At 31.8% G+C, this 22,227-nt stretch overlaps 1 protein-coding gene across 1 annotated transcript in view; it reads right to left on the bottom strand.

The window, feature by feature from the left end:
• Positions 1-22,227, bottom strand: part of LOC139488558 (uncharacterized) — an 82,696-nt gene that overhangs the window by 1,133 nt on the left and 59,336 nt on the right. The window contains exons 17-19 of the mRNA XM_071274283.1: positions 10,316-10,474; positions 6,862-7,092; positions 35-177 (exon numbers count right to left, since the gene is read on the bottom strand). Of these exons, the coding sequence (XP_071130384.1) occupies positions 89-177; positions 6,862-7,092; positions 10,316-10,474 (479 nt within the window). The 3' untranslated portion in view covers positions 35-88. The remainder of the gene's footprint in view (positions 1-34; positions 178-6,861; positions 7,093-10,315; positions 10,475-22,227) is intronic.

Below are 22,227 nucleotides of genomic sequence, written 5' to 3' on the forward strand. Positions count from 1 at the left end.
AAAAGTAAATATATGCTACTTCACACAAACTTACGTTGCAGGTTTTACCAGTGTAACCTGCTTTACATATACATTGATAATCATTCAACTAATCTTTGCAAAGTTTTGAATTAGGATCTACATAAGGACCTGTACACATTCCAGTACAGTCATCTATATCGTTCTTACAACTGATCACTGAAATATAGGAAATCATAGAAATGAAACAAGTGTATTTCAAACAGTTTTTCTCTTTCATATATTATCTTAATTTACTTCTCACATTGTCGTGAAATGAACATCACACAAAAAAAAGCTTAGGGGTACACACTGACTCGATGCTAATTTTTGTTTTAGTACAGTGTCTTTTCATAGTAAGTTTGCAACATGTAGTTGCTATTTTATTGTTAAATTTGACAAAATGTGTGTTCAAGAAGTTGTGACTGTTATTCGATAATATAAAAGACTAAACCATTAACCCTGAAGATCCTTTTCAACTGCATTAGTCGAAGTCTTTTCTGCCACAGAATCAGTGAAAACAACACGATATAAACACTAGAAAGGCATTTAGTTATATAAAGTTACATTATAACTATGTTTGGTGAATTTGATTCAAGGATATTTCACGAGCAAACAATACAATAGGACGTCGATTTCCCTTCTTCTTCAAATCAAATCAAAACATATGTACCAGTTCAATTTAGCTCTTGCATTTGGTCAGGTATATAAAATGTATCTGCAAGCGCCCAAGTCTCCGCTATCATGGAACAGTGGTGTAACAGCACAACATTAGGGAGACGGATTTATAAAAGTTTTTCCAAACTTGTTTCCGAATCCCATATTTGAACTTTATGTAACATTGTAATATTTGTCTTGACATTTTTCATTAATAAATACTGTTTAAACTAACAGCACAACATTAAAAGATCTTCAAATATACGCTGAAGAGTGCTTCAATGAAGACAAAATTAATGATCGAAGAGTACTACAGGTAATTAATCAAAGCTAATCGAAAGCCATTTACATCTATAATGTATCCAAGACAACATGAGACAATTTTTTAAGATCAAGGAAAATGTAATAAAATGAAAAAAAAATTAAAATTAAAATGCAATTTGTGCGGACACTGTTTTGGTTAAATTTTGCATTCAGAGGTATGGACAACTATATCAAAAGCAACTTATAATTTTTTTATTTATAAATTATGTAAAACACGATGTTTCTAATTATTGCTATTTCATATATAAGTTCTTTTTTTCTGATAAATATGGTTTCAATTACTACTGGCATTCCATTTTTAATGTTTCATTTCAAGCCTTGTGTTCATGAAAGTTGAAAACATGATTTATACAGAAATGCTTACATATCTTCCAAAGATAGTTCAAACCAAATCTAGATGAAATTGGTCCGGTGCTTATAGAACACGTCTATGGCATTGATGATGAAATCAATTTTTAATCAATTTACTAGGCGTAGTATATAGTAACATAAATCAAAGGGTCTTTAAATCCAAAACAAATAAGTAGCACGAACCCCGACAATAATCGTCGGTCGCAGATGCTCTGGAATGGTAAAACGATCCAGTTTCACATGTGGTACCCTCCTGTTGGTCGTGTAAATACAAACCCGGTGATAAGTCTCATTCATTCGGTTAGTTGTAAGTTTTTGCACAATTTCCCAATTTTCTCTCCTTATTATGTACAGTTTAATGAATGGAATCTGACAATTGATCACACCACATTGTTGTCACAGTAAAATATAATAATTTAAAAATACATTGCTTATCTCGAGTTTAACTTATGCACTTACATTGTACACGATTTAAGAAAGTAAAATTTTGAAATACACTGGAGCTTGTATAATATTTTTTTAACAATCATGATGACATATCTGTATATTCTTTTAAATTGGACACCATGAAGTTCAGAACAATTCATTTTTAGAACAATATAAGTTTAGCAGGCTCGTTCAGTTTAATTAATAAAATATCCACCATTTGTTTTTGCATACTGATTTAAAGATATTATTATGAGATATACCCAACCATTAGCAACTTTTTTAATTTTAATCAATTGTAAATTTCCAAAAAAAGTTAAATCATCAATTTAAATTATGAAACAATATCAACACGTTCGATATTTCGACGGTCTTCAACCTTCTTTGTCATGCTCAATTAAAATATCTGCTTTGTCTTTTTCGTCTTTTATGAACATTATCTTTTTCAATAAAAATAAAATAAAAAAAATGGGAAATCGCAGACATTTATTTCCTGTTTATGGTTTCGAAGTCTTAACATTAGATGGTCCACAATCATACCATCATCAAATACATCAGATTTACCCCAATAACAACATAGATATTTAGACCTTATTCTTAAATTTACCAATTGCATGCTACATGTATTACCTGTATTGACATATTTAACCAATCTGAATTCCAATTACAAATTATGAAAATATATCAGGAAATGATTACTTTTGGCGATACCGACGCTTCCGTTGTTGCACCTTTTGATGTTCATGCAATTTCTCAAGGTAAATATGTAATTTTTAAAATATCTGAGAAAAAAGCCAAACCATAAATTAATTACAATGTCAAATAAACCATAAAATTAAATTAAAGTAAATTAATAAAATTGAGAAAGGAAATGGGGAATGTGTCAAAGCGGCAACAACCCAACCATAGAGCAGATAACAGCTGAAGGCCACCAATGGGTCTTCAATGTAGCGAGAAACTCCCGCACCCGTAGGCGTCCTTCAGTTTGGCCCTAAAAAAATATGTCTACTAGTACAGTGATATTGTTTAAATTATGAATAAAGTATCTAAGATGCGGAATTGATCACATACATTTTAACCTGGATCATTGATTCATGAATTGAGGTCGAAGTCATATTAATTCTCCCTGATGAATATGTAGACATTTGAAAGAACCCATATAAAAAATATATATTCGCCCAATAAGCATAATAAGTGAGCATTTCATTGGACCAACAAATTGAAATTTTGTTTAAAGCAATCTCTGAACAATAAAAATGATGTCAAGGACAATAGACATATAAAGACTGAAATTTCGTAACATAAGTCGTATTGTAAACCCTGTATCTCGCATTCTGCAACTTTCGTCGCAGTCAAGACAAAAATATCATTAACTTTATCTTGGATACATTTATGATCATTAAACCAAGATTGGTTTGAAATTGGTGCAGTAGGAAAAGTTCTCGGGAAAAGTTGATGATGGGAGACTAGAATTTCATAAATTTATAATTTTTTCAAACCACATGTATATAAAAAGTATATAATAAGGTACGAGACAATACAGAAAAGTTATTTTTTGAATAAGGTATCAGAACTTTTTTATGAATTTTCAAAACATGAAATTTAAAGTCTGTCAATTTTTTCTTTTGTTTATTTTTGGTCTTATTCAATGCTGTTGGTTGACTCGTTTGAGATTTTTGTTCATGTCAGATACTTTTCAAGCTGACTGAAGTATGGTCAAATGGGTTGTGCTCATTGGTAAATACTGTACCGGAACATATAGCTTACATGCACATAATTAGAACTCTGATAGTTGTCTCATTGCCAGTCAAACCACATCTTTTTATTTTTATCCAAGCATAGCTTAACATTTAGCTCAGGATTTAGACTTAATCAAAGTTTTTAAAAAATTCCAACAATTTCCTACAGTTGATAAGAATCATTTGCAGCTTTTCTGTAATTCAACCTTACTTGAACTTCCTAAAACAAATATGTACAAATGTTTACGATTATCTCACTTAAAGTTCCGTCATTAAATTCTGCTCTGAAACTAGACATATTTGTATTGGTACCGTTAATTTTATTACTACCACTGGGTCGATGCCTCTGCTGGTGGACTATTAGTCCCCGAGGGTATCACCACCCCAGTAGCCAGTACTTCGGTACTGGCATGAATATACGGATTTTTTGTGTTATTAAAATTTACTGTTACAAAATGATAGAAATTATTATAAATTAAGGAATGTATCTCCCTCATGTAGAGCTCTGGTTCCTTTCACGGATTTGGCTATACTTTTTGGACCTTTTGGATTATAGCTCTTCATCTTTTATATAAGCTTTGGATTTCAAATATTTTGGCCACGAGCATCACTGAAGTGACATGTATTGTCGAAATGCGCATCTGGTGCAAGAAAATTGGTACCGTTAATTTTATTGTTAACCTTATATGTAAAGCCATCAATTTTGCATTTAGATTCTTAAAATATTCAATCAAAACCAAGACTAAATTTACTTACACTGAGTATCAGAACATTGTTTCTTAAAATAAAGTGCTCCATCTTTATCGGACAGCATTGTTGTCTGATAATATATAAAACAGTATCCGCTTCCAGAACTAATAAATTCAAGGTGAATACTTTCACAATTCAGATTGTCAAGACAATACTGCTTACAGTCTTCAGTTGATAATCTCTTTTCTTCAGCCCATTTAGCATCCCCTCCAGCTTTATTTGGCTGACTAATCATTTCACAAGAAGCATCTAGAACTTTACACAAACACAAATATCATAACGGATGTAAAGTTGGTTTTATTTACATAAAAGCATACGTATCGTATCTTCTGTGTTTCTGACAAAAAAAAAGCTTTACTATATAAATAAGACACAGCTGAGAAGATGATATACATTTTGTATCAGATTGTTCGATGGATAATAATCAGCTGTATAAGTCGGGCAACTATGCGTAAAAATAATGTATTTTACTGAATTTTCTTTAATTTTTAATTGAAATTGGAAGTAATTATCTATGACGTCATGTACAAAATAGAAAGTCAACAAACGTGAAGCAAGATGCATTTTTATTTTGACAGTCTAGGAGAAAAAGTTCAGAGTCAAAAACGTTTTACCTGTGAGCATCGCCATTAAAATTATTGATATAAATTTAATTCAGTGTCTTTACAATGATAATTTTTTTTATTGGTCTGTACGAGAGGAAGACATTGACAACAATGTCTCACGTTAAGCAATGAGAAATGTTAAAATATTTGTTTCGTTTAAGACATAAAATTAATTGAACTTTTACTCTCTTTTACAATGTTTAGAAACGGTACAATTTCTGCATACATTACTTTCCGATTTTATAGTTTACACGGGTTTTGTTCGGCTTATCGAGAGAAATAATCATGAAAGCATATCTAACGGTGGTCAAGTATTGCGAGACGATCGTGAAGGCTTTGGTACCCTATCGTGAAAGAAATTTAACGAGAAAACATATGAAAAGTGAGTAAATAATCTAATTTAATTAATTACACGGACATATTTACAATCAAATAAAACTGTCTGTCAAAATGGTTCAAAATTATAATCCGACATTCCAGTGACAATAAAAATGTAAACAAGCATGATTTTTTCACAAATTCGAAGTCTACATGACACTTCTAGTAAAACCCTTATTATAACATACGTTCACCAAATATACTATCATAAGTAGAGCAGACGAGACATTTCAGCATTTGCGCTCTGGTATTCCTTAGTCTAAAATATATAGTTATCTCATTGGAAATCAATCCACATCTGCTACGTTCTATGTAAAGATGCATTTAACTTAAGAAAGTATTGTTGCACAGAAGGTTGGTTATCGTTCAATCTCAAATTGTTCATGAAAGATGCTTTTTGCTATAAGTTTTTGGTTGATGGTTAACTTTTTGGTTTAAACGTTGTATACCCATATTATTGGCTAAATAGTGGCGGTCTGTCTGAATTGTTCTAAACCTATTCTCAGAGATGAATTTTTCAAACTGATTTAGACACGTTTTTAGTTATGTTATTTTAAGAGGTAAAGAGTTGAATTTAAAAAATAAATGATAGCTTTCATGTTCATTCGTCGCAAAATAGTTACAGGCTTCAACCAGTTGCAGGTAAAACAAGTGGAATACAAATATTGGTTTCTGATTATTTAGGCTAGTCAAGCATTATCTTTCACGTCTGATGAAAAATCAACAAAATTCAAGGTTTTCATGAACAAATGAACGGTTTTAAGGGACATGCATACTTTTATTTTGCTGTACTTTGGGACACAACAACGATAAAATTTCAAATATATATATCATGGTATATTGATTTATGACCACTTAAGATACAAAAACGTGTTTTTTTTTCAATTGATCCCATAGACATGCATTGCGCCTTTTGTATTTGAAAATTCAGCGATTTTTTTTACACTTTCTGGTATATATAGAATTTACATTTATTTACATTCACGTATAAATGCAGTATACATGCATCCTATTACTATTATTCCTAAAACACTGAACATGCAAAATCAGACTTTATAATATATCTTAGTCTTAGAGGATATCAAAAAAGGTTGAGAAGAGCAATATAAAAGCATCCCATTTAGAGAGAAAAAGTCTTTCATGATAATCCTATAGGATAAAAACAATCCCATCGGATTTAATGCTTTTTTTTTAAATCCCACATAATTTTAAATCAATTTTATCCTATAGGAGATAAAATGTTCCTATAGGATAATAAATCATATAGCTTTATCCTTTATGATTTTTAAATATCCTATAGAGAAAATAATATTCTATCGAATTCAACTGTTTAAACTCCGGTTGCCGAACCAGGCAAGCTACATCAAACACATTTTTGTATTGTTGACAGTACCTACCCAAAAGAGGTACAGTATTGATGATTCTACTGTTAAACAAAAACAATGTGGTTCCTATTGATTCAAGAGATATATGACATAAATACATACACCATGATGTAATTCTATCTCTTAAAATTATGTCATTAAATTACTCTCTGAGAGTAAAAGTTTGTCAATTACTTTATTTGTAAAACCATCAATTTTACGGGTATTTTCTTTAAATATCTGATTAAAATTAAGACCAAAAATACTTACAAATAGTATTAGAACATTGTTTCTTTGAAAACACTGCTCCATCTTTATTGTCTAGCAGCGTTGGCTGATAATATATAAAACAAGTATTGCTTTCATAATGAATACTATCACAGTTCCGGTTGAGAAAACAATACTGTTCACATGCTTCAATTGATATTACCCTTGGGGCTTCACCCCATAGAGAATCCTTTCCAGCTTTGTTTTGCTGACGAATCATTTCACAAGAAGCATCTAAAAAACACACAAAATTTTGCAATCACTTTGCTTTTTGACACAATATTGACACAAACATTTCTTGTTTATCTCTATTTATATTAAGTTACACAGGAAAAAAGCAAATTTACAGATCTAACATTGTTGGGTTGATGTTTAGACGAGTTGATCTGTAAAGGCAAATTTATTAGAACATTATTAGAAAATACCCGTAAACATCAAACCAACAATGTTAGATCTGTAAATTTGCTTTCGCAATTTTTTTGTTCTTCCCTCGCCGGGATTCGAACCCATGCTACTGAGATATCGTGACACCAAATCGCCTGCACTGTAGCCGTCCCGCTAGACCACACGACCACCTGGGCTTCACAATAAAATAAAGCTTTCGGTGGTCGTGTGTTACCTTTCAACGTCAGTTTTAATCTAGCGTCGTACTACAGTACATGATATATAAGGCATGGTGATGTTATTGTTACAGATCAGCTCAATCATCTATAGTAAAGGATCCTACAAATTAATGCAAGATACAGTCACAGAAAATAATTATATTTATAAGTACGTCTGAGTCAGTGACAACTCTACAACAGATGTATCCATCGGATCACCAGTTAACAGTTAACAATAAAAAGTTAACAGTTCCATTCTATCGATTTCATCCTTCCATTGGGACTCTTCAGGATAACTGATGTAGTGTCGCTATAGGCGACGTCGTTAAGGAGGTTCATGACGTTCCGCCATTGTTCGTAATATAATTTTCAAATAACTAGGACATGTAAGACAACAAATCTTATTTACTGTGTCACATGTCCTGGTTGTCACGAAAATTATATTGGACAGACCGGGAATAGCCTCTGTGAACGGGTGTGAGTTCACAAAGAACAAATAAAACACCCACAATACAGAAATTCGCCAATTAGTACCCATCTTGACACATGTGGTAAAAAGCATTTTCAAATAATGCCTATTTTTAAATGTAGACGGGATGAAGCATATAGAAAAGAGATCGATATTAAATCCAGAGAACTTTTAATAACGAACAATGGCGGAACGTCATAAACCTCCTTAACGACGTCGCCTATAGCGACACTACATCAGTTATCCTGGAGAGTCCCAATGGAAGGATGAAATCGATAGAATGGAACTGTTAACTTTTTACTTATTTTATTATTTTATTTAATGAATATATATATATCTGCACATGTGAAAATAATTTCTTACGCCTATATATATATATATATATATATCACATAGCTAAAAGGTAGATAGAGCAGATTATCACTCTGAGAAAACATTCTCAATTAACCGAGGCGAACCCATGGTTTGCAATATTTATTCCATGGGTAGCCCTTGGCTCTATCGCCCTCTCCGTTATGTGTCATACTATTTATTGTACTGAATGGTCTGTAAATATTGTTTTTTGAAGTTATAATTGAAAGAAATTACAATATACCTGTAACGTCTTGTACACACAATCGTTAGAATTATTAGAATAAAAAAACAAAAGTGAAGCAAGATGCTAGTTTTATCAAAACAGTTTATGAAAAAGTATTGAGACCCATACGTAAAACTAAAGGATCGTTTAAAAAAGTTAAAAAAAAAACTCAAAGTCCCTTATCCATGTTATCATTAAAATTGTTGATGCAACTTCAATTCGTTGTTCTGAGAATGATCGATTTTTGATTTGTCTGTACAAGATGAAGACATTTGAAAAAAATGTGCTGAGTCATTAGAGATCAAACTATCTCCCACGTATTAATCAAATATCATTTTCATTGATTCAAATTCAATTAATTAATCAAAGAATGAACGGTTTTGATAAATCTGCATGAGAGAATGATATTTAAAAAAAATGTGCTGAGCAATTGTAGATTAAACTATCTACCTCATATTAGCTGACAACCATGAAAGTTATTGATGCAAATTCAATTCATTATTCTTAGAATGAACGATTTATGATAGATTTACACGAGAGGATGACATCTCCAAAATTGTTCTGACCACGGAAAATTAATCCAAATTTGTTTGGTGATAACATTCATCTCTGCTTGAAAATAATCAAAGGGTGAATACGCCGTAAAGGCAGTTACCTACAGATATTGCGAGTTTATATATGAGATACATATTATAACACAAAAATGCAACAAATTATTTTTGAATAAGTATATTAATGCACTTATATCTTTTAAATCATTGTCGATTGCTTACTGCTCGTCAACTGAATACTATGAATTATCCTTCATTTGAATACAGAGAGAAATTTAAGCACCATATTTTATTCATACCTCCATCGTTTTTATGCAATGCTCTAGGCGTAAATTAAAAAAAACCCACGATATTCGTTTTTCTCTAATAGCTGTGGCCTATTATCATTTCTTGCATAAATCTATATGTTTCTTACCACACTGCATGTAGTGTGATACCAATAAAGTGATACGACAATCTGCTTTAATTTGATGGTCTTATCCATTATCACCAAACTATATTACAGCGTTTTCAATGGTTATCAGTTAGCCAATACAGTCTTTCAAAGGTTAAGAAGACGTACATTTCGTCCATGGCGACGGACATTGTGACTTCTTGCACTATGTTATTACATTATGAAGCGTACAACATACTTTTAAAATGTCTAATCTTAAAAGTTGACATCAAGTTTTCGCGGACTTTGTTATTTTTCAAATTGACCATAAGGAAAGCAGGTTGAACATCTTGTGAAAATTAGAAATCGCTTAATGCCAACTCTCGTTATTTGACTTTATTGTAATAATAAACTCGCCGAAGCCTCGTTTCGTATTATGTTGAAATAAAATAACTCGATTTGATATTAAAAGATATTACATTCTCACTCGTTATCAAACCTATAAATAAGATGAAATATTTTCAACCAAGAACTTTAGTAATGTATGGTTTTAAAGCAATCATAAAGCAGTTTTGCTATAACATTCAATACAGTCATTAGCTAAAACACTTTCTAGCACATTTCTATAGTTTACGTTGACGAATGACAATTAACAACTAATAAACTGGTATTGGAAGACTGGGTCATGTACTTTGAGCTAGTGTGCCTCTTTTGTTGGAATTGTTGTCCTTTGACAATTAAAACAATTGCATCGACGGTGGGGTGGGGGGGGGGGGGGAGAGGAATGGTACGATTCGTTTATCTAAGTTAATAGTATTTGAAAAGTTTAGGACATCGACAAACAATTGACATCTCTCATTTACTCCTTTTTTAATGAAGACTTACCTTTACAACCATTAATGTCCGTAATAGCATTTTTTCCTGCTGTACTGCAACTATTTGGACAAGGTTCACAATAAGTTGTGTTCACCCAGTAATGATCTTCTGGACATGGAGTACAGGTTGGCAAACCATCAGAAGATATAAACCCAACTGGACATACAGCTGAAAATAAAAGAACTATTAACTAACTTATTTTTCACCAAAAAGATAAAGCATTTTCAAATATGCTCAAGGATTCATCAATTCGTACTATTTATTACATACTATCTATACAACTATGTCTAGTTAATGTAAATGTGTAGCGAATAGGCTAGGCACCAGTGCGTCAAAGTCTGATTGGTTCACTGTAAAAGAACCACGAAGCGCATAGGCGTAAGATGTAATTCAATTGTCAGGTATGGCACGATATTCTTTACTAAAATTAACTTTAAAAGTTTAAACATTAGAACTAATAAGGTTTAAAAAAGTTTACTCCACCAAGTAGTACTTAAAATTTTCACTAACGAAAACCTAAAAGATTGAACTGGAAGCTCCAAGGAGCCACTTTCGCTCACTTTTTTCGTTTAAAATTGATGCATGATATAATGCAACTCATATGCTTTTGTTTCAGAAAAAAATTAAAGCACAAAAATACCGAACTCCGCGGAAAATTCAAAACAAAAGGTCTCTTATCATATGGTAAAACCAAGCTCACACACATCAAACTAATGAATATCAACTGTTATATGTCTGACTTGATACATAAGCCAATAACTGCATTTTACCTCCTACGTTCTATTTTTAGTCATGTCGGCCACGTTGGTTGGCAATCAGTGTCATCAGTTTTAAAACTAAGTACCCTGTTGATGATTGTGGTCGGGGGAATATTTTTGTAAGATTATGTAAAAGGGCGATAATTCCTTAAGGGGTCAATTGAAAAATTAGTATATGTTCTCACTTTATTTAAATATTATATATATCATTCTCCGCTCGTATTTCGTTTTTTGTATTATGTATTATGTATTATATTTTCTTCCATGCTCACCTTTATATGTATATATATTATATATCTTTTGTAAAATTCTTATATTGGTGTAACATTGTGTATATTTATCCTACAAGCTGTATTGCTTTCGGAATAAAGTATTATATTAATAAAGTAATTTGGAATATGTAGATCTTACTTAGCTGAGCAATATTGTTATTTACAGGTTTTTCCTATCGACCGTCAGATTTGCTTTAATAGCTTCAGTTCCAGATGTATCAGACAGAAAAAAAGCATTTGAACTCTATGCCCTGTTTTATTCATGTCTGCCATGTTGGTTGGCAGGCGAGGTAATCGAACACATTCTATTAAAAATATATCCAAATGATGATTATAGGCGTGTTTTATTTTTCGATTTTCCTATATGCTTATGACTTTCCGTTTAGAATTTTCATCGGAGTTCGGTATTTTGTAAGTTTACTTTTTAGCCCTACCTTTTTCATCAAAAAATAGCGACATCATACGATATGAACCTCTGAATACTGTATGGCCATATTAAAACAGATAAATTCCTCGCATATAACGAAATGGTTCATATTTTAGGTCCATGTTTTGAACTGATAATACGAAAGAGTGGTTGTGCTTACAATGTAAAAATGAATATAACATTTCCGTGTTTTTGTACAAACAAGACTCGTACAGTAGCATTCCTTTTCTTGGACAGTGATCTTCCTTTGCTATTGTCTTCAGATATTTTAACTGGCGTATTAACATTTTAAACTTGTTGCCTTTTGTTAGCTATTATTCGTGTGTTTCTTTGTCAATGATGTTCTCCTATTTATTTATATTGTAGTCCTGTAATGTTGTGTTGTCATTTTAATGTTATATTTCACATAGTCATAACAGAGGGAGGTTTGGCATGCCACAAAACCAGGTTAAACCTTGAAAATGTCCTGTACCAAGTCAGGAATATGGCCATTGTTATATTATAGTTCGTTTCTGTGTGTGTTACATTTTAACGTTGTGTTTCCGTTGTGTCGTTTGTTTTCTTTTATTTTTGAGTGTGAATTCACATTACTATTAGACGTGTCACGGTACTTATCTATCCCAAATTCATGTATTTGGTTTTGATGTTATATTTGTTATTCTCATAGGATTTTGTCTAATGCTTAGTCCGTTTTTGTGTGTGTTACATTGTAATGTTGTGTCGTTGTTCTCCTCTTATATTTAATGCGTTTCCCTCAGTTTTAGTTTGTTACCCCGATTTTGTTTTTTGTCCATGGATTTATGAGTTTTGAACAGCGTTATACTACTTTTGCCTTTATTTAACATCCATTTAATTTTAAACGAAAACTACTTGCAATAATTAAGATAACACCTGTTGTAAAAATTCGTGAGTACACTAAATTAGGTATGTGTCACCTACTTAAACAATGCTTTTTTATTCTATGTTGAAAGTCTGAAATATGAAGGTTTATTTAAATGCACTTAACATTACCTATGATTCATGTTATTGAGGTCAAGGTCAGATAAACGCCAGATATATTGACCTCTTTTCTTATTTTGTCTGAGAAACAGACATTACTATAACAACTTTGTATAAACCAATTAATCTTGAAAATTAGATCCACTATCTGATAAATGTGCGTAAAGTAATTCATGTAAACAGTTAATCTAAATCCACCTAAACATGTAGTTTTGTCCTCCGATGGAACAGGATTGCCTGCCGGGCAGTCCAAACATTCATCCTGACCAAAGTTATGCTGGAATATTCCATCTGGACAAACATTACATTCATCACCACTTTCAGAATATGTTCCTGGAGGACAGGGAACTGCAAAACAAGCGAAAAACAAATAAAAACAAATATTCATATTTTTATCATATTTAAATTTGATAATAATCATGGTTTCCAAAAAAAACAACACTTGTAAATACTACAAAAAAATGTTAAACTTCTAAAAGTTTAAGACACAGTTTCCAAGCTCCTTGAAATACAATTTTAGTAAATGTGAATGAATGTAAACATTTGATTATAGCAAGTACAATGTATAAGTAATTTAGAAATATTACTTTTTTCAAACATAAATGCTAAGTTGATTCAAATTCATCGGCAAGGAACACATGTCTTGGATAGCTAGCGCAGTTTTATTTCAATACCCCAAATGCGCAAATATTATTGACATTAAAAGTTTACAAAACGATACAAAATTATTCAGAAAGTTATTAACATTTATGTACTCCTTGCCACCCCAGACCAAATAATACGAATTTCTTACTGCATTTTGAACCATTGTCAACTGTTGTCATTTTTTTGATGCCATTTTCACATTGATTTCCACTGCTTATCACCTGATTTGAAGAATCTGACGGTTGTCTGACAACAGTTGTTGTACCACTGTTACACTGTACACTGCCAGTATAATCTAAGAAACGATCGCTGCTAACTTGGAGCTCCATAAGACTTTTACAAGTGAGTTTGTCTTTAAGTTGGTAAACGTTAGTGGAAAGCAGTTTTATTGTAAAACGCGTTCTAAACTACAAAACAATAAAATAGTAATAAAAAACCTTATAAATATGGTTTGCTTGAAATTAACCTTGTAAAAACAAAACAGTGATTGGGACTGGACCTGTATCCCTACACATAATTTGTTGAGGTTCCATATATAAATATATACTGATGCATAACTGATTATACTCTCGAATGGATGGCAAAAACCTAAATCAGACTTTCCCTTGTACAATGCCAACCCGGAGCTCTAGCAGACTTTTAAAAGTATCTTTGTCTCTATTTTAGATTGAACCAGTGGTAGATAGTTTAGTTGTCAAACTTGTTATAAACTGCAAAACAAAACAAAACCAAAAATATGTTTAGCATAAATACAAAACGCAAGATGTGATTGAGAAAAATGTGGGTTGTTATATATATTTCTCAAATAGGAAGTGGCTGCACTACAGATGTAAAACCAAAATCAAGCTGCAACCAAAATACAAAATCCTTCCCCTTTTTGCAAGTCAAAACAACTTTGACGATCAGTTTCCTCCTACAATGAGAGCTGTTATTTTATTTGTTATCTAAAGGCAAACATGAAGTTGATGTACAAAAAGCCTACTGGGTACAACTCAACACTATCAATCTACGAACCTAATATAAGATCATTCCTTTTCATAGGAGGCATGACACAATGACTAAAAACGCATCACACGGCAGAGCTGAATCCTATAAAACATGAAACCAAATTTCCGAAATCCTTATAATGTACGTAGTTCGTGAGAAAAATGTGACAATAAATATTCATAGACCGGACAGACGGGCGGACAGATGGACTGACGGACTGACGGATGGACGGAAGGAATAATCTTATTTATTTATAACTATATATGTATTAAGTATTACTTGGGAGGAAAAGTTTTCTATTATAGCAGGATAAAAAAAAAAATAAAAAAGTCAGAAAAAGCTTCCTTAAATACTGAGTATTGCTTGCTCTGTCTACTTATTTTCATGGTAGACTCCTATTTCAAGGCAATTTACATGTATTGATAAATGTGTTTTTAAAACATAATCCACTCAAAATTTCAGTTATTGTAATATTGTCACTTTGATAGCATAAATTTAACAAATGAGTACTCACAAGGTCAACGGTACATGTACAGCTTCCCATATTAGGTGTTTTGTCATTTGATTTTGTCATGTGATTATGGACTTTCCGATTTGATTTTTCTCTGAGTTCAGTATTTTTGTGATTTTACTTCCCCTATTAGTCTTTGTTAAAGTTGAACTTTTTCAAAAAATGTGCAGAGGTATATATCTTTGTTTTATATTAAAAAATATACTTGGCATGAGTAAAGGTGTATCCTCTCCAGTATTATAGACAACATTTCACATAATATTTCATCGCATTTTTTTTTAAATACATCACTGGAAGTTAACCAATCAAAATTTTCCCCCGTGTACCAGCTTTTGTAACCATGTAACCTCAAAGTTTCCCAAATTTTTACAGCAACACCAAATAAAAGAATAATGGTGCTTTGAAACACCCAAGAGACATTTTTATAACCCAGAAATTGTTTACTGCAATGAAATATTGAAAAACTTTCCTACAACTGTCTAATTCAAGGGAAAAAAATGTCTACCCTTTTTCGTATGCAGCCGGATGTAACGTACTATGATTTGGTGGTATTGCACCTTAAGCATGTTAAGATAATAAACAAAATGTGGGGAAATTAGGAAAATTGCTGATTAAGTCGACTAATAGTTCCAGTTCGGTTGACTTGTTTGTAGATCTTGTCTGACTGATTAATCTTGCCTTAAAAAATTCCTATCTGTCTATTACAAACTTTAATATAAAGCAATAGAATTAAATCAATTGGGATCAGGTGAGCTAAAAATGAGAATTGTATGTTACAATTAATTAAAGTATAAATATCTAATAGAAAAAAAAACGAAAAACATTATAAGTAATTGCTTTTAAATGTAAAACTGTTTATATCCTTATTCCTATTATAGATGCACACACTGTTTTAAAAGTTCGCCAATTCAAACAACAGACTAATTATATACATTCACCAAAAACTATAAACAGTCGGTATCTTTATCTATTCTTTGTAATCTGCTATTTAAAACATATTTGTAAGTGAATCTTCTGGATTTCACATTATTCTGATTTTATTTGTTTTTTAAAAAGAACCTCGGTTATCTATGCTTTTGCGAATGCCATTAACAAATGTCTGATCTTAAAACATTAAGAAAAAATGGGAAGCACTCTGCTATTTAAAACTAGACATATTGGAAATACGTATCGGTTTCACCTCCTTTATTAATACTTTTTTCACTTATTCCGGCTCTAAGCAATGATCTTGTAGGACAACTGATCTGACTGTTACCTCGGATGGTATCCGTTTCGTTTGGATTTAATTTATTCAGATTTTGAGTTTATTATTCATATTCTTCGTAATAAAGATACGTGCAGCATAATTTAGGAACTATACATATATATATGTAACCACATTTTACCCCAAATCCTTTAGTAGTAGTCTCAGTATTTGTTATCACTAAAGGACCAGCAGATACCAGGTTATTATTGCAGATGTTATCAATGTCCTTTGTTAATGATGCATTGTTTGTTTTGATTTTGTCATCATGGCCTGCTTTACAGTCTTCAGCAAACTTATTTTGATCAGTTTTATAGACCACTTGAATTACTATGATGTAGAATGGTTCATTGTACTCTAAAATAGATATGTAATGTCAATTATGTAGATATGTAATGTCAATTATGTGTTGGTATATAAGGACATTGTCAATAATTTTCGATTTGTGATTAACCATTCATTTTAAACACAATGAATCATTTCTAAATAGAAGACACTACCTCAATGTTTATTTTCATTCAAATCCAAATCAAGGCTTGAAAGTTCAACAAGTAAGAATGTAAATATTATTTTCAGTTCTACAACTAGATGTTCCATATATTTGGTATCGCTGCTTGTAACTGTGCTGGTAAAGAGCAGGATCTACTTACCCTTTCCGGAGCACATGAGATCACCCCTAGTTTTTTGTGGGGTTCGTGTTGTTTATTCTTTAGTTTTTTTATGTTGTGTCATGTGTACTATTATTTGTCTGTTTGTCTTTTTCATTTTTAGTCATGGCGTTGTCGGTTTATTTTCGATTTATGAGTTTGACTGTCCCTTTGGTATCTTTCGTCTGCTGACAGAAGACAAAATAACTTTCTACTTTTCATATACTTATGCATGTTTCAGGAGGTAAAACTGGTAGCCACATGTTTTGTCCTGTGCAGTCATATGTCTTTGTTGTGTTGCCATCAAAAAACACATATCCACTTTTACATTCAACTGTGCAGCTGATGTTGCCAGGAGTACAAATCACAGGTTCAGCATTTGGTATGCTTACTGGGAAAGACTCTCTAAAACATGCACCAGCTGAAAAAAAAGTCGTGCAAGCTTCGAAAATGAAATTAGATATAGGAAGAGTAGAATTTGGAAAATATCCTATTATGTTTAAGATCAAATTTGAATCAATATATTCACAATGCTTTAACAAATACCAGCGCTAGGTAATGGCAATATGTGAAGCAATGATACATAAACATTGTCACAAACAAGAATATACACAAATTTTTCATATCACAAATTTTGGAAATAATTCATATTAAGAACTTTGAACAGATTGAATTCTGTGAAGGCCAATAATTGTAAAAATAATCCCAAAATATATACCAATTCTTTCTCGTGCCAGAGACTACTTAAACACATTTGATCTAATAGTATCATGCTACGGATATATAATTCTTTAAAGTAGGAAACATCAAAACTGATCTTTCTTTTAGGGAAAAAAAAACGTTCTCAAAAATTCAAAACTATAAAATATTTTAAATTTCTAAATGCTCCTGTTTTAATCAAACTAAAATGAATATTCAAACTTAACCACTAATAAGCTTGTTGTGCTTTCCACTGTTCAATAAAATTATATCTGACAATTTTCTGTAAGTACTCAAAACTAATATTATAAAACCATGAAAATTTGAAAACGCAAAGTCCCTAATCAGTGCATGACCTTCAATTTAAAGTAATTTATTATTTCATTCTTGTGAATTTTCTAGTGTTATCGTCGTCATACCACTACCGCATTGTTGGCCAGTACGTAAACAAACGCTTTGCGAGAACTTGAGTTGTTTATTCTTTTTAACATAGAAATACATGTATGCGTATTACCTACATGAACGTATAAATCCTTTTATCAATTGCTCAATCATGTTGAAATAAAAACCGAGTGATTTTAATCATATTTCTCACTTTTGACCAATATTTTCGAATTACATAATTTATACTTTAATAGCTTGCTTGTCATGAAACACACCGAAGAATGTAAGAATTGATCACATGAAAGACTAACCCTATATTTTGGACAATTCTGACACCCTGAAGTGTGTTATGCGTTAAAAAAATATTTAAATGCACATTATCTTACTGTATTACTTTATAACCAACTTAGTTGATGAAAGGGTATTGCCGTGTTTCATCTTCTATTTCCATGGCATTATTATCACGGAAAAAAATATTATGTTTTAAATGTTTCTCTCTTTTGAATGGCAATGCATGTTTGTTTTATTAAACTAAGAATTACACGATTAAATATCATACTCACAGACAGCTCTTCATAAACGTACGTGGCTATTATTCTACATATGTAATATTTGGTCATTTGTTTTTGATCGAGTAAAAGGTATATAAAATTTTATAAACTGACACGAAAAGACAATGAAATCGTTATCATATATATGTAACACACAACACAATAAACGAATATCCATAGATGTTTTTAATGATTTCCAATATCTAAGTTACAATGTGAAGCAATAAGATTTTCGAAATCCTACACACGAATGTATTCAATCTGGTTTATTTCAAAAGTGTTATGAAAGGTTTTGCGTAATTTAATTCACTTTACATAATGTAATAACCACACTTTAACAATATTTGTTTAAGAGTAAAAATGTGCGTAAAGGATCATTTTTAGTATTTTCGTCTTAGAAATAGAGGAAAGGATAGTTTCTGTCTTCAACATATCAAATATTGTATTTAAAAAGTAAAACAAACCACGATTGTTATCAAATGAATTTAATGTTTGAATAATTTGTAATTGAATTGCCATATGGCTTATAAATAAAATGTTTTACGCTTTCGTGTTAAATTAACATTGTTTTATATACTAACGTCTAATATAAGTGACGTAGAGCTAAAGATAAAATTGTATTGATTTTTTTTTAGCAAAATAGCTCGATATTATCAAAGGAGGAAACTTGTATAAAGATTTAAACTGTAAAGTCATAGGAAACATACTTGATATTTCAAATTGATTAATTCAATACCTACATTTAAGTTTATGTATTCTTATTTAAGAAAAAAAATCATAATCTTCATTTATTTAATACAAAGAGAGATGAAAGATAACAAAGGGGCAAAGTTTCAGTTTATTGTGCGGATTTATTTTTATATATATTTTATGACATGCGTACATTTATATCTAGGACTGAAAAATGATATTGTATCATTTACTGTATTTTTTGTAATTTCATCTTAATTTGGTCAGAAATTAATAATTTTCCAATTTGTCTTGCGTATACTATGCGCAGCTAAAATAACACAAACTAATTACTATCTAAACAACTTACGAATACCCAGTATCTAATTTTCCCATTTATCCAATAGATTTCTTCCCTAATTGTCACACATAATTTCAATCAAAGCGCTGTAAGCACTGTAGGCAGTTAACCAAAAACCAAGGCAAACATAATTATGAAAACTGTGGCAATGTTGCTTTAATTTTTTTTTAAAGATTTAAAAGAACAAACATTAAACTTTCATCTATAATTGTACATTTATGTTCATTTAATAAATTAACCATTAAGGCAAATAATTCATATTTTATCAAGGTTTTCAAAAGCAACGCATATATCAAGTATATTTTTTTTCGTGGTCCTGAGTCTGCAGTGGTACAAATTTGCAATGATTGCAGCTCTTCTAGTTGATAGTAAATGTTCGTATTAGTTGACTGTTAGTAGTAGTTCAAGTTGACTTTAGTGTAAGCTTGTAAAAGTATGAATGGACTTGCTTCCCTGGAAAGAAAACTAAGTTTGTGTTCTACAGTACAGAAAAGTTATGAGACACAAATTAGACAAATGTTTACCACTACAGGGACCAATGGTGAGGTCTGAATGACCTGTCCATAGTAAATGTAAATGACTCCCACCTTCACCCCAAGTCCATGATGTCTAAGTTTGGAATAAAATGACAGGTGTTAGGTCTAGCAAAGTGATATGCATATGTGACGCCTATGAGATTTACCTTGTAAGTCATTCAATCTTTTTGACAAACAGGAATGAAGATGGTTTAGGAGTTGGTATCTCAATCTTTTACAAGTTCTCAAAACACACACAACACTCTAGGGACTACCACCTATTTTTCAATTGATATTTTATATTGTCCCTTACATGAATGTATATGGTTTAGGGGTGGGGATCTCGACCGTTATCGAGCTTTAAAACAGGAGGGGTCGGGGGCCCAGTGACTTCCCCTATATTTCATTTGATTTGTTATATTGTCCAATACATAAAAATATATGGTTGAGGGGTGGGGATCTCATCTGTTTCCAAGTTAAACAGGATTGGGTAGGGTGAACCTTAGGACTTTCCTTATATTTCATTTGATTAGTTCTTTTGTCCCATACATGAACATATATGGTTTAATTTAAAGGTGGGGATCTGGACTGTTTCCAAGTTCTCAAATAGGAGGGATGGGGTGACCGCAGGGACTCCCCCTATATTTCATTTGAATTGTTATTTAATCCCATACATGAGTATATATGGTTAAGGGTGAGGATCTCGACTGTTTTCAAGTTCTCAAACAGGAAGGTACAGTGACCCTAGGGACTGCCCCTCTAATTCATTTGATTTGTTATATTGTCCCATACATGAGTATATATGGTTTAAGGGTGAGGATCTCAACCGTTTTCAAATTCTCAAACAGGCAGGGGTAGAGTGGCCCCACGAACTCCACCTATATTTCATATGATTTGTTATATTGAATCATGAATATATATGGTTTAGGGGTGCGGATCTCGACCGTTTCCAAGTTCTCAAACAGGAGGGGTGGGATGACCCACAGGGACTCCCCCAATATTTCATTTGATTTATAATATTGTCCCATACATGAATATATATGGTTTAGGGGTGGGGATCTCGACTGTTTCAAAGTTCCCATAACATACCCATTGAAATTGCAGTAATATGTCTACACTTTAAAAGCATCTTACTTGCTTTACCAACATTTATCACTGATAAAGAAAATTTATACTGTCACCAGGACCATATATATTGCTAGATATACTGTTCCCAGCTGTCACATTGTATTGGATTTTGACATTAAAATTTGTCAAAAATTAATTGATTAGAGTTTCAGTACAAAATATTTTCTGTTTTCATTCTTTTATATATATCTTTTGGTTTTCAATTCTTGTGTTTATATCTATTTACCATGCATAAATGTATTTTGTCATCTGTCTGATATCGCCAAAACCCGGAATTACCCTTATCCGCTTCCGGAATCGGATCCGATATTGTAATTTTCTTCTCACATCAGCCATTTTTTTTCACTGTTGTTTTTGTCAGATACGATTTTACTCGAATTTATACATTATTTGTCGGCGATTTTCTGTAATAAGCTAGCGGTTGAACACAATGAACATCGCTGACATGAATAATAATGCTGAAAATAAGTTTTGAGATCGTTTATTAGGAGACTTTGGTAAAAAGGTTTGCAAAGTTATTTTTTTATTTCCTTTCAACTACTCAAGTCTGGCATGCCGAGCTTATCTAGTAACCAAGTCGAAAGTCCGACTGCAAAAGTGGAAGGTCACAGACCTCGGACAACCGTTAATTTGAATCTCTGCCTCCAAATTGAAAAGATACAAAAATTTCGTCTTATAATTTAAAATTGCCGACAACAGTGGAACTTATTTTAAGACTACTGACGTAGTTGACTACGTATTGACAACAAAACATATTCCTAAGACTTTTGCCATTTGGGAAATCTAAACTACTTGTCTTTAGAGATTTTCGGCGATTAAATATTTCATACATCTGTTCTTTGACAGCTTAGATAAAATCTCAGGGGATAATAAACTACATAAAGATTCCAAATGTGCCGTTCTTCCTTTGTGCACCTTCAAAACTTTTGGATGATTCGACGATCATTTAAGGTTTTTCTGGTCATATTTTTTGTAATCAAGAATTAAAAGTATGAAAAAACTGTCCAATTAGTTATAAATAACACAACATTCAGCTAGATAATAACAATGGCACATATTTTAGCATTTATTGGGTAGAACACAAATCTAGGGTGCTCGCATAAGGCAGCTTACATGTAACTGCCT

The sequence above is a fragment of the Mytilus edulis genome, chromosome 9 (genome assembly GCF_963676685.1).
Source record: "Mytilus edulis chromosome 9, xbMytEdul2.2, whole genome shotgun sequence".
Lineage (NCBI taxonomy): Eukaryota > Metazoa > Mollusca > Bivalvia > Mytilida > Mytilidae > Mytilus > Mytilus edulis.